General features: G+C 43.2%; 1 protein-coding gene across 2 annotated transcripts in view; it reads left to right on the top strand.

Moving 5' to 3' along the window:
* The window catches only part of ACSL1 (acyl-CoA synthetase long chain family member 1), a 72,329-nt gene that overhangs the window by 50,241 nt on the left and 8,853 nt on the right, over positions 1-13,235 (top strand). For both annotated transcript variants that reach the window (XM_019921487.3, XM_033848734.2), the window contains exons 8-17: positions 293-325; positions 484-535; positions 1,057-1,130; positions 2,522-2,599; positions 4,343-4,477; positions 6,175-6,309; positions 7,150-7,245; positions 8,126-8,198; positions 10,035-10,123; positions 11,072-11,188. In XM_019921487.3, the coding sequence (XP_019777046.2) occupies positions 293-325; positions 484-535; positions 1,057-1,130; positions 2,522-2,599; positions 4,343-4,477; positions 6,175-6,309; positions 7,150-7,245; positions 8,126-8,198; positions 10,035-10,123; positions 11,072-11,188 (882 nt within the window). The remainder of the gene's footprint in view (positions 1-292; positions 326-483; positions 536-1,056; positions 1,131-2,521; positions 2,600-4,342; positions 4,478-6,174; positions 6,310-7,149; positions 7,246-8,125; positions 8,199-10,034; positions 10,124-11,071; positions 11,189-13,235) is intronic.

Raw genomic sequence — 13,235 nt, 5'->3', positions numbered from 1 at the left:
CCTGTCTTCTGAATAAATCCTGTTTCAAAGGCCAGTCCTAATACCATCGATATAGTTTTATATAAGAGAGAAAACAACCAGAAAATGGCTTCTTAGAACGATGGGTAAGTATTTGGGTTCAGGTTAATGAAAATTGCTGTCGTTTATTTAATTTGAAATCTGTGCTGTCTTTGAGTCAGCTGGGAGCGAATCCCACAGAAAAGTCAGCTTGAACTGACTTGATGTGACTTTTGTTCTTTACATTTAGAAAATGTTTCCATTTAAGATTTTTTTTTTTTCTCTTCTCTTTAAGGACCTGGGAAGAGCCAACAGACGGAAGCCCAAGGTGAGTGCACCATGTGCGACCCTGCCCCAGCCTCTGTGTAGCTTCCGTGTCTAATCAGCTCAGAGTCTAGTAGAAATCTTGAGTGATTATCTTATGACTTAAAGTTTTCTATTCTATTCTGATTTATACTGGCTTTTTTTTTTTTTAATATGCTGCAGCCTCCAGCACCTGAAGATGTTGCAATAATTTGCTTCACAAGTGGCACTACAGGTCAGTTTTGAAAAGGAATTGTTTCCGAGTGGTATCTGGAAGTGTATATTCCCTGCCTCTTCTTGTGGATGACTTATTCGAGCTATAGATGGACTAGAACTAGAAGAGACAGAAGTGTTCAAGCCTGTCTTACGGTAGCTCTATAAGACGTTCCCAGAATCTGAGCACGTCCTCAAACATTTATGAAAGGTCACAGTAGGTAGGATCACCCATCTTCCTGGGACAAATTGTATCCATGGTTTCCAGAAATAAAATTGCTGGATTTTCTTCTCTTACTGCTACACACACCCTCTAAAACTTGCCCATATTAGTAAAGATGGTTTAAGATAATAAGTTTCATTTTAAAGGATTGCAGATGGCTCAGAAATTTAATGTGACTAACTTTTGGCTTTCATGGGTGTACCTCACACTACAGGCATCAGAGGCTCTAATGATATGGGGTTTCTGGGCTTCTGTCATGTCCGTCATTCTTGGATGGAGTTTCTGTCCTCTAACTCTGTTCTGTTCATATGTGTTCACAGGCAACCCCAAAGGAGCATTGATCACCCATCGAAATGTAGTGAGCGATTGTTCAGCATTTATTAAAATGACAGAGGTAAACTTTGGGGATATTGTCATCTTTCTTCATATCCATTGGTTGGCATCAGGCCTCAAGGATGAAGGTGGTAAAAGCCCCCCTATCATGTTAGGCATGGGCTGTATTTGAAACACTGTCTGAAATACAGATAAGGTCTGAGCTTTCGTACATTCACCTTCTCCCAAATAGTTTTCACTGTGGACCTAATCCCCAACTCCTGCTGTGACCGTTAGGATGAATTGACAGATAGAATTTATTCCATCTTTTATATGGTAAAACTTTATTTGGATACTGCTCTATAAATGTTTGCAGGAAAGGACAGAGAAGAACTGACTCTTGTTTTTATCTCCTATTTTAGTATGGAAAAGAATTAATTTCTTTAAGTTGACAAAGAAATGTTAAATGCTGCTGAAGGCTTTTTGGATTATTATCGTTTTTATTATTTATTATGCTTGATTGGATTTGACTTCCACTTTATAAGAAGGATTAAAGCCTCAAACTTTAGTTACTTCCTATAATCTTAAAGTTTGCTTTGTAAGTATCTTAGTCTGCCTGGGCTGCCGCAACAAAATAACGCAGACTGGATGGCTTAAACAACAGACATGTATTTTCTCACAGTTTTGGAGGGTAGAAGTCCATGATCGAGGTGCCAGCAGGTTTGGTTCTGGTGAAGCCTCCCTTCTTGGCTTGTAGACCGCAGGCCCCTCACCACCCCTCCCCCGACCTCTCCTCTGTTTGCATATGGAGAACAAGAGAGAGGTTTCTAGTGTTTCTTCCTGTTCTTACAAGGACACCAGCCTTATTGGATCAGGGCCCCACCCTCATGACCTCATTTAACCTTAATGACCTTCCCTGTCTCCAAATACAGTCACTTTGGGGGCTAGGGCTTTAACATATGACTTTGAGGGGGATGGTCACAATTCAGTCTGTAACGCCAAAGGTCTATTTCAAACTTGCCGTTTAAAAAAGTACTTATTGAAAAATATAATGAATGCCTTTCCCTCATATCCTTTGCACACTTTTACATAATTTGCTTTTGCAAATTACATGTCTCTGGGAGGGCTCCATACGGTCTACTTTTCGTGGTAGGAGCCTGTGCTTAATGGTTTCGGGGAATGGGCACCTTTGGCGACTGCAGAAGCTCAATCTCACTTTCACTTATACTTACACTTTCTTAATCCTTTTCGTATATACTTTCTAAACAGAGTTCAACATTTAGTACCTTACCAAGTGAAATTTTAATTTCCTTATTGACCTTCAAAGAAAACTTAGAATTCATGAATCATTGAAGTAAATGTTTACAGTTAATGTTAATATTAAGATTAATAATTTGTAATTTATAATAATAAAATGGAAAATTCCTGGAAATTCTCATGCTTTTCTGCCTATCTGGTGTCTTTGCTTTCCAGGGTGCATTCGTTGCTTCCTCAGATGATACTTTGATCTCTTTCTTGCCTCTCGCCCACATGTTTGAGAAAGTTGTAGAGGTAGGCACTGAGTTTTATTTTGTTTGTGCATATGTGTTTGGTTGTGTTCTGCTAAGTTGTTGTGTTTAACAGAAAGCACTTGTCTTGAATGCTAGTGACACAGACATTTCATTTTTACCATTGCACACATGCATGAGTGGTTCACGCAGATAAGTTTGAGTGTGCAGACTGTCCTCTACGTAGAGAGTTCTTTGCTCAGGCCCATTTTAGAAATTGAGCTAATTATTTAAGAGTATAATTTTTTTTCTGGGTCCAGATACTTGAACTTTAATACTCATTTTAAAATTGGAAGCTCAGACTTTTGAAGGACACGAATATGGACGTGAATTCAGAAAGATGAGCTGTGAATGTAGAATTTTTATGAATACCATCCCACAAAGGCTGGTGAGGCTTCAGTTCTGTAAGAAGTCTCTATTTTTTTTTTTTTTTGGGCCACGCCATACGGCTTCTGGGATCTTAGTACCCCGACCAGCGATCGAACCCGTGCTCTCTGCAGTGGAAGGTACGGAGTCCTAACCACTGGACCGCCAGGGAAGTCTCTATTTTTGACTGCTTGTTCATAAGGCACAAGTTGATTCCAGATTCATTTTTTCAGCAATATTCCAAGTGCCTTTGGCAAAGCGGGATGACCTTTAGCTGACCTCTGCCTGAGCTCCTCATACACGAGTGTGTGACTAATTTAAAAACTGACCAAGAACCATCTTTTTTCCTTCTTGGACAGTTTTGGATTGTATGCTTATAGGAGAAGCAGTGAGCACTGCTCACTCATTTAATGAATGTTCACGGGGCACCAGCTGTGTTGCAGGTACTGGGCAGGTGTTAGAGAGAGCGGGGCAGCTGATAAAATCCCGGCCCTTTGACTAGCTGCTGCCCTGTAGGATTCACTTCCCCCAAAGGATCAAGGATCTTCCATCAGATACTTGTGTCTCCTGCACGCCTCAGGAGACCTTGTGAGTTTACAGAGTGATTGCAGACGTGTTGACAGTGGAACTAGTTTTCAAAGTGTGCCCAGGAGGCAGGCCACACTGAACAGAAACCTCCGAGCTTTAATTTTTAAACAATGAACCTTTCTAGTTGTTTCTGCTTTCAAGCCTGAGACCGTTTGTACTTCCGTTGCATCATCTCTTGAATCTCTCTTTCTTTTTAAAATTTAAAACAGGCAGACTCTTTGTCAAGTGCCTGTGGCTTGCCAGTGCAGCTTGCATCAGACAGGAAAAAATTCAGGCACTAGGTTACAGCTGAATGCAAACTGCTGCGGTACAGATGGCCTAGTGCCTCAGCCGCAGCGTATTCTGACTACTCAGAATTTTTTAGTTAGATTCAGATAGAAGAGATGAGACTTTAAAAAGCTAAGGCAAGTAGCTAAGTTTTTCTGATGAGAATAAGTTAGACCTAAAGTTTCTAGAAGGCTAAAAATACTTGGATTATCGCATACCATGTCATTCATTCAGCAGATATTTATTATTGAAGCTAAAATAGCAGAAGCTCTCTGATAATCACTGAAAACCACGTTCCCTGGTTTCTTACTAGTCCTTTTATCTTCAGGATAATCGAGAGCGATGCCACATGCCCGTGTTGTACAAGGACGCAAGCACGTTGTTTTAAAAGCTCCCTACATTTAGGAACTTTATGATTTCTGGAAGCTGGTCTGAAATGCTAACACTGGAGCCTTGTGTGTCTGTGTGTGTTGTGTGATGCCTGCTGCAATGATGACATGTTGGATGTTTCCATTTACCTCTCTAGTTTTTGATGCTGAGTCACGGAGCTAAAATAGGATTTTTCCAAGGAGACATCAGGCTGCTTATGGATGATCTCAAGACCCTTCAACCCACCGTCTTCCCTGTGGTCCCCAGACTGCTGAACCGGATGTTTGACCGAGTAAGTGCCAAGCGAAGAGAAGGGGCAGAGGTCCAGACCTTGAGTCCAAGACCATGTGTGACCATGGCCGCTGCCCTTACTCTCTCGAGGGACTGCAGTTTACCCCTCTGCTAATAAAGCTGAGTGCTTTTACCTCCCAGAGCTGTGAGTGACGGTTATAAGAGAAAGTACCTGTGGACACACCTTGTCAACTGGAAGGCACAATACAGGTGTGAGGTGGAGCTTGTTTTATTTTCATGATAAACTCTTTGAGCCTCTGTTTTCTCATCTTTACAGTGGACTGTTACCTCCTCCATCTCATAAAGATGCTAATTACATCATATGAAAAGACTTTATAAATTGTAAAGCCCCACTGCATGAAAAATATTACTTACTTAGCCACCCTGAGAGACGTGACTAAACCAAGCCAGGGACCAAGAGGAGATGGTGAGCCTTTAGAGCACAGACCCCACAGCTGGGGCAGGACCCGTGTGGTGTGAGCAGTCTCCAGAATGAATTTGGACTGGGCAATTCTAATACTCTTTATTTTGAGACATGGCTTTCATCATCTATGAGAACCTTCTCATTTTTTTAAAAAATTTATTTATTTTTGGCTGCGTTGGATCTTCGTTGCTGCCCACGGGCTTTCTGTAGTTGCGATGAGCGGAGGCTACTCTTTGCTGTGGTGCGCAGGCTTCTCATTGCAGTGGCTTCTCTTGTTGTGGAGCACGGCCTCTAGGCACGCGGGCTTCAGTAGCTGTGGCGTGCAGGCTCAGTAGTTGTGGCACATGGGTTCAGTAGTTGTGGCACGCGAGCTCTAGAGCGCAGACTCAGTAGTTGTGGCGCATGGGCTTAGTTGCTCTGCGGCATGTGGAATCTTCTGGACCAGGGATCGAACCTGTGTCCCCTGCATTGTCAGGCAGATTCTTAACCACTGCGCCACCAGGGAAGTGCCAACCTTCTCATTTTCTTAATAGTTCTTTTTTAAAAAACTGTAAAACAGCTTTATTGAGATATAATTCACATTACATGCAATTCACCCATTAAGTGTACAATTCAAAGGTTTTGAGTTCATTCACAGAGTTCTGCAACCATCATTACAGTCCATTTTAGAACATTTTTATCACCTCAAAAAGGATGTGGTATCATCCTCCACCCTGCTACCTCCCTCCACCACCCAAAAAACTCATCTACTTTCTGAATCTATAGACTCCCCTATTCTGGATTTTCATGGGAATGGAATCATGCAATATTCTTTTGTTGCTGGCTTCTTTCGCTTAGTATGCTTTCAAGGTCCATCCATGTCATAGCATGCATCCATACTTCATTCCTTTTAATGGCCAAATAATATTCCACTGCATGGATACAACACGTTTTATTTATCCATCCATCCATTGATGGGCATTTGGGTTGTTTCTGCTTTTTGGCTATTATGAATAATGCTGCTGTGAACATTCACGGGCAAGAGGCTGTGTGGACATGTGTTTTCATTCTCTCAGGTATGTGCCTAGGAGTGGAATTGCTAGTCGTACAGTAACTCTGTGTTTAACTGAGGAACCGCCGGTCTGTTTTCTAAAGCAGCTGCACCATTTTACATTCCCACCAGCAGTGTATGAGGGTTCCAATTTCTCTACATTTTTACCGACACTTGTTATTATCTGACTTCTTAGTATCTCGCCATCCTACTTATTGTGAAACCTTCTTGCTTCTTGACTTAGATTTTTGCTCAGGCAAACACCACGCTGAAGCGATGGCTGTTGGACTTTGCCTCCAGGAGGAAAGAAGCTGAGCTTCGCAGTGGCATCATTAGAAACAACAGCCTGTGGGATAAGTTGATCTTCCACAAAATACAGGTAGCACATTGACTCACAATGGTTATTTGTCATGTAAACGCCTTTGCGTTTCAAACTTTCTGTGAGGGCTCTTTTTTTTTTTTTTTCAATTGAAGTATAGTTGATGTACAATATTATATAAGTTGCAGGTGTACAATATAGTAATTCACAATTTCTAAAGATTATACTCCATTTATAGTTATTATAAAATATTGGCTATATTCCCCATGTTGTGCAATATATCCTTGTAGCTTATTTTATACCTAATAGTTTGTACCTCTTAATCCCCTACCCCTATATTGTGTGAGGACTGTTTTTAAAAGAGAAGGTGAGAGGGAGAATTTCTGGCACATTTCTAAAAACTAAGGACAAAGCCATTAGCAAAACCTCAGTGTCCAAGATAAATCTGAACAGTGTTTAGCTATCCAGGGCAGAACAGGAATCAGGTAGCATAGCCTTTCTGATTCTCCATTTTGTTTTACCGTTCTGGAACTCTTGAGGTATTTTTTTAGGCATGAGTGATAAAGAATACGGAATAATATTATGTCCCCCAGAAGGTGGTAGTTGCTATAAACCCATGACACTCTTGTTCTAATTCCTTAAAACACCTGCAGGTATAGAGGTGTTGCTTTATTTTCCACACCTGTCGAGAGTGAATGGAGTGGTTTCGGGTGGAACCAAACTCCAGTCAGGTGTCCCCCTTGGGGTGCCTGTGCGTCGTCGGGCGCAGTGAGTTCTGTGCAGCCTGCAGACAAGGAGCTGGTGGGTTAGAGTATCGGGGTTCCAAGAAGGAATCTTTGAGAAGCCCGCCACCTTCCAGTCACTTGCCCCTCACCCTCTCCCCTCTCCCTGCCTTGCAAGTCGAGCCTGGGAGGAAAAGTACGGCTGATGATCACAGGAGCAGCGCCCGTGTCCGCCACCGTGCTGACCTTCCTGAGAGCCGCGCTGGGCTGCCAGGTGAGGCGCCTCCCTCCGCACCCACCCCTGGTCTCGGACCGAGTCCTGCCCAGGAGTCTGCTTTCCAAAAGGCACTCTTCTTCTCCTCCGTGTGCCGTATTGTTGTTTGGAAGATCATGTTATTCCTAGGTTGCTTGGAGAAAGGGGTATAGGCACACCTCGGAGATACAGCAGGTTCAGTTCCAGACCACTGCAGTAAAACCAATGTTGCAACAAAGCCAATATCGCAGTAAAGCCAGTCACGTGAACTTTTTGGGTTCCTGGTGCAGATAAAAGTAATGTTTACACTAGTCTGTAGTCTGTTAAGTGTGCAATAGTATTATGTCTAAAAAGCAATGTGTATATCTTAATTTAAAAATACTTTATTGCTAACCGTCATCTGACAACGCAGCGTTGCCACAAACCTTCAATTTGTAAGAAATGCAGTATCTGCAAAGCGAATAAAATGAAGTGTGCCTGTATATATCTTTTACCCCAGGCAGAATATGCATTTGTGTCTACCGCTGGGTGATTTTCTCTAGGGTGAGGCACAGAAGATGCCTTTAGATCAGGTGTGAGGGCATGGGGATTGGCAGTAAGTGATAAGGCGACCTGCAAAGCATGCAGAGACCCTTTCTTAAGGGGGAGGGGGAGCCAGCAGAGACTGGGTGATAAGTAGGCGAGCCGACGGAGCGAGTGAGTCCCTGGGCAGGTGGTGCACGGCGTGACCTGTGAATGGCATTGTCTCCTACGTGGGTGAATACGTTGGGTGCTGTAATAAAGCGTGTTGTAGTGTATGGGCTGAGGTTACCAAACGAGCTAGAGGAACTCAGTTACTGAGCACTTCCAGCAGAGGTGTGACTGTCCCCCTCTCTTCCTGTCCCACCTCTTGGTGACCCAGTTCTACGAAGGCTATGGACAGACCGAGTGCACTGCCGGGTGCTGCCTGACTGTGCCTGGGGACTGGACCGCAGGTATGATGGCAGGACTTTCCTTATTGGGATCTTACTTTTGGCATTGGAATGACTGGAATTGGGTTAATAAACCAACTTAAACAAGTGCTGTGTCTCTGATGATTAGGCCTTGGGGTCAACAATCTTGGAAACCAGGGGGCCCTGTGGCAGAGTGGGATGTGACTTTGAGGCTCTGACTGTCAACCTGGGTGGGTGGCAACAGAGACTTACGTAGATCCTGAAGGTCACATCTAGAGATGGTGTTCTTTATACCAGGTTCAGAATGTTTGGCCCAACAGAGCTTTCCAGGAATTGATTGGGGCCTAATTATTTGCTGGTAAATTTTAATTAAATTTCCAGAGACTCCAGACAGAAATAAACACAAGTCCTTTGTCCCCAAAGGAAAAAACAGGGGAGGACAAACTGTCCTGCCTGAGGTTCTGCCTCAGGAGTTTATGATGCATATTATATGTGCTTCATCCCAGCGCCCCTGTGAGAGAAGCCCTGTTACCTCTGCGAGGACATGACTGATTGTTGGCTAAAAAGCATGTCAGTAATGTATAAGAATTTACACAGCTTTATGTTTTGGAGCCAGGATTCCAACCCAGGTCTGACCACAAAACTCCTGTGCTTTCCCCTGTCCCACACCGGCAGTGTATTCTACGCTGTGATAAATAAATTCTGTGATTTGTTTGCTGTTTTACACGTATGAGCATCTAATGACATAGATCCTAGTATCAAGCACTTTCTAGTAGCATAATTCCGCTGCGATTGGCACTAACAGTCTGTGAACCTTTTTCATGGTGTTTGTTTAATATTTTTTTTAATAAATTTATTTATTTATTTATTTTTGGCTGTGTTGGGTCTTCGTTGCTGCGTGTGGGCTTTCTCTAGTTGTGGCGAGCAGGGGCTACTCTTCGTTGCTGTGCGTGGGCTTCTCATTGCGGTGGCTTCTCTTGTTGTGGAGCACGGGCTCTAGGCACATGAGCTTCAGTAGTGGTGGCACATGGGCTCAGTAGTTGTGGCTCACATGCTCTAGAGCGCAGGCTCAGTAGTTGTGGCACACGGGCTTAGTTGCTCCGTGGCATGTGGAATCTTCCCGGACCAGGGATCGAACCCGTGTCCTCTGCATTGGCAGGTGAATTCTTAACCACTGCGCCACCAGGGAAGTCCCTGTTTGTTTAATTTTTAACTCCTGGTGCCTTACCGGCTAGAGAATTTGAATAGTGATTTCTTTAAGCTAAAATTATCAAAACATAGGAAGAATGACTTGTGATGCTCTTAAAACTTAATCTAATATCTGTTACTTTTGTTTTGGGAAAAGAACCCAGTCCTAGCACTGTCTGGCAAGAGAGTTAAGTGAGTTGTGAAAAGAATCCCTGTCCTGTCTTCATAAACTTACATGTAAAACATGTTCGTTTATAATCAAGGGAATAAGGCCGTATTAGTCAGAATCATCTGACCCGTCAAGGTCTGTTCTTATAGAGAACGGGGACGTGACCTCTGTATGAGGGAGAGCAGGGCCCTCAGATCATGGGAACCAGGTGAAAGTTTCAGGAAACCTGCTTCCAGGTGTTCAAAGAAACCCTGAAAATGAGCAGCCAGGTCATTTATACTTTGAAAAATAATTTGGAGCGTCAGACTTGGGAAAGCTCCCTAGGAGACATTGGACTGTTTTTGTCTCTTTTCTAGGAATAACCTTTGTAATTTACCAGGGGGAGACAGGCTGTGATTGCCGAAACCAGAGGTTTATACCCTCTGTTCTCATCGTGAGTGGGCTTGTTTGTGATAAAAGTGATCTGTCCTAAGGATATCGGTAGTCACGGTAGGAGTGATCATCTTTTATTTGATATACAGGCCATGTTGGTGCCCCAATGCCTTGCAACATTATAAAGCTTGTCGATGTGGAAGAAATGAATTACATGGCTGCCAAGGGCGAGGGCGAGGTGAGTGAAATCCCGCAGTCACCCCCGCACTGCGGGCTCCTCCAGTAACCAGCCACCTCTCAGCACCACAGCACGTAAAGCCACTGAGCTTGGTGTTGCTGGTGACCCTGAGTCACACAGGCTTCTTTTTGACAGTACATTTATGCCTAACTCGCAGGGCGGGTAGGGAGGTGGGGGGCTCTAATGCCTGCCTTCTGCCGCCAGCCACGATGGGGCCGAGGGCCCAGGAGGGTACAGAGGCTCCAGGGCCTGAAGTCCTGGGCCGCGGCTTCCTGTCTGCTAATTGCCCTCCATGCCTGTTAGTGAGCTACTGGCTAGAGGAAGGAAGGCCAAATTGCTTTGGGATTTTCCAGAAGCTCTGATCCAGAGCCTAGGGTGAGCGTGAGCCCTGGAACTTGACTACAGCCAAGGCCATTATGGAAGGGAAGTGGGGGATTGGAGGTGCTGCCACGATGCCAGCGGGGCTCTGGTAGCTCTGGGAGACACAAACAAACACACACACACACACACACACACACACACACACACACACACACACACGAGGTTTCTCTGGAGAAGCCCCAGGCAGTGCTCTTAACAGATCATCTGTTTCCCCCTCCAGTTTTGTTGAGATATAATTGACACCTAGCACGGTGTGAGTTTAAGGTGTACAGCATCATGATTTGACTCGCATATATTGTGAAATGATCACCGCAGCAAGTTTAGTAAACATCCATCCTCTCATAAAGATACAAAAAAAAGAAGAAATGTGGTTTTTTCCCTTGTGATGAGAACTCTTTAAGATCTGCTCTCTTAACAACTTTAAAATCTTCCCTATGGCTGTGCTAACTGTAGTCGCCATGCTGTACATGACACCCCTGGTCCTTATTTATCGTATAACTGGATGTTTGTACCTTTCATCCACCTTCTTCCAACTCCCACGCCTCCCTCCCGATCTTTTCCCCTCAGGTGTGTGTGAAAGGGGCTAATGTATTTCAAGGCTACTTAAAGGACCCAACAAACACAGCAGAAGCTCTGGATAAAGACGGCTGGTTGCACACAGGGGACATTGGAAAGTGGTTACCAGTAAGTGGTCCCCTCCCCTGTTCACAGACACTTTTGTTCCACCGTAGGGAAGAAAAAACCCCACGTCGCAGTGGCACCCTAACTTTCCCTCCCCTTTCTCCTCACCGAGTGGTGGAGCGTAGACCCTTCCGTCTTCTGCAGGAAACAGGCTTATACTTAGCATCCTCGTGTAGCATTTTCACTTTAACGGCAGCAAATATGTTTTGTTTTGATGCTTGACATCCTTTCTGGTTGCTGCTTCCGGCTTGAAATCCAGAGACACTGTGTCTGGCTTTTCACATTTCACTGCTGTGCCTTGATGTTGAGGCCTTAGTTAAGGTCTGGGGGCACTGCATAGGCTGCCAGGCATGTACGACAGGCGAAAATTTGTGAACACACATGTTTCTTAGCATTGTCATCTCGGTAAAAACAGGATAAGTACTTAGAGGATCAGGCCATCCCTTTGAACTTAGCCTCAGAACCGTTTACTATAGAGAAATACAGAGTCCGTCTTGGGAGTGAGTTGCTTGTGCAAAAAGCCGACCTGTAGGTTTCACCACTTTTGCTTGTTGTGGTGACACCACTGCTTTTTAAAGTTGTTACTGTGCTTAATTGCAAGCACTCAAATGGCTAGTGTAATTTTTATTATTGTGTATTGTTCTAGTCTTACAGGTGCTTTATTTATTTATTTACTTATTTATCACCTATGAGGAATGATTACATAGAAATTCCCCTTTATTTCTGCTGTTCTTGGACAGTTTGAAAAAAGGAGAAAAACATGATGACCATTGGTTTAGGGAACATTAGTTTTAGAACTTCTTTTTTTTTAATTTTTTAATTTTATTTTTTTATAGAGCAGGTTCTTATTAGTCATCAATTTTATACACATCAGTGTATACATGTCAATCCCAATCTCCCAATGCATCACACCACCATCCCCCCACCATCACTTTCCCCCCTTGGTGTCCCTATGTTTGTTCTCTACATCTGTGTCTCAATTTCTGCCCTGCAAACCGGTTCATCTGTACCATTTTTCTAGGTTCCACATATATGCATTAATATACGATATTTGTTTTTCTCTTTCTGACTTACTTCACTCTGTATGACAGTCTCTAGGTCCATCCACATCTCAACAAATGACCCAATTTCGTTCCTTTTTATGGCTGAGTAATATTGCATTGTATACATGTGCCACATCTTTATCCATTCATCTGTCGATGGGCATTTAGGTTGCTTCCATGACCTGGCTATTGTAAATAGTGCTGCAATGAACATTGGGGTGCATGTGCCTTTTTGAATTATGGTTTTCTCAGGGTATATGCCCAGTAGTGGGATTGCTGGATCATATAGTAATTCTATTTTTAGTTTTTTAAGGAAGCTCCATACTGTTCTCCATAGTGGCTGTGTCAGTTTACATTCCCACCAACAGTGCAAGAGGCTTCCCTTTTCTCCACACCTCTCCAGTATTTGTTGTTTGTAGATTTTCTGATGATGCCCATTCTAACTGGTGTGAGGTGATACCTCATTTTAGTTTTGATTTGCATTTCTGTAATAATTAGTGATGTTGAGCAGCTTTTCATGTGCTTCTTGGCCATCTGTATGTCTTCTTTGGAGAAATGTCTATTTAGGTCTTCTGCCCATTTTTGGATTGGGTTGTTTGTTTTTTTAACATTGAGCTGCATGAGCTATTTATATATTTTGGAGATTAATCCTTTGTCCGTTGATTCATTTGCAAATATTTTCTCCCATTCTGAGGGTTGTCTTTTCGTCTTGTTTATGGTTTCCTTTGCTGTGCAAAAGCTTTTAAGTTTAATTAGGTCCCATTTGTTTATTTTTGTTTTTATTTCCATTACTCTAGGAGGTGGATCAAAAAAGATCTTGCTGTGATTTATGTCAAAGAGTGTTCTTCCTATGTTTTCCTCTAAGAGTTTTATAGTGTCCAATCTTACATTTAGGTCTCTAATCCATTTTGAGTTTATTTTTGTGTATGGTGTTAGGGAGTGTTCTAATTTCATTCTTTTACAGGTAGCTGTCCAGTTTTCCTGGCACCACTTATTGAAGAGACTGT

The sequence above is a fragment of the Tursiops truncatus genome, chromosome 21 (genome assembly GCF_011762595.2).
Source record: "Tursiops truncatus isolate mTurTru1 chromosome 21, mTurTru1.mat.Y, whole genome shotgun sequence".
NCBI classification, from domain to species: domain Eukaryota; kingdom Metazoa; phylum Chordata; class Mammalia; order Artiodactyla; family Delphinidae; genus Tursiops; species Tursiops truncatus.
Note: the sequence above shows the minus strand (reverse complement) of the source record. Positions and strands in the feature narration are given on the sequence as shown.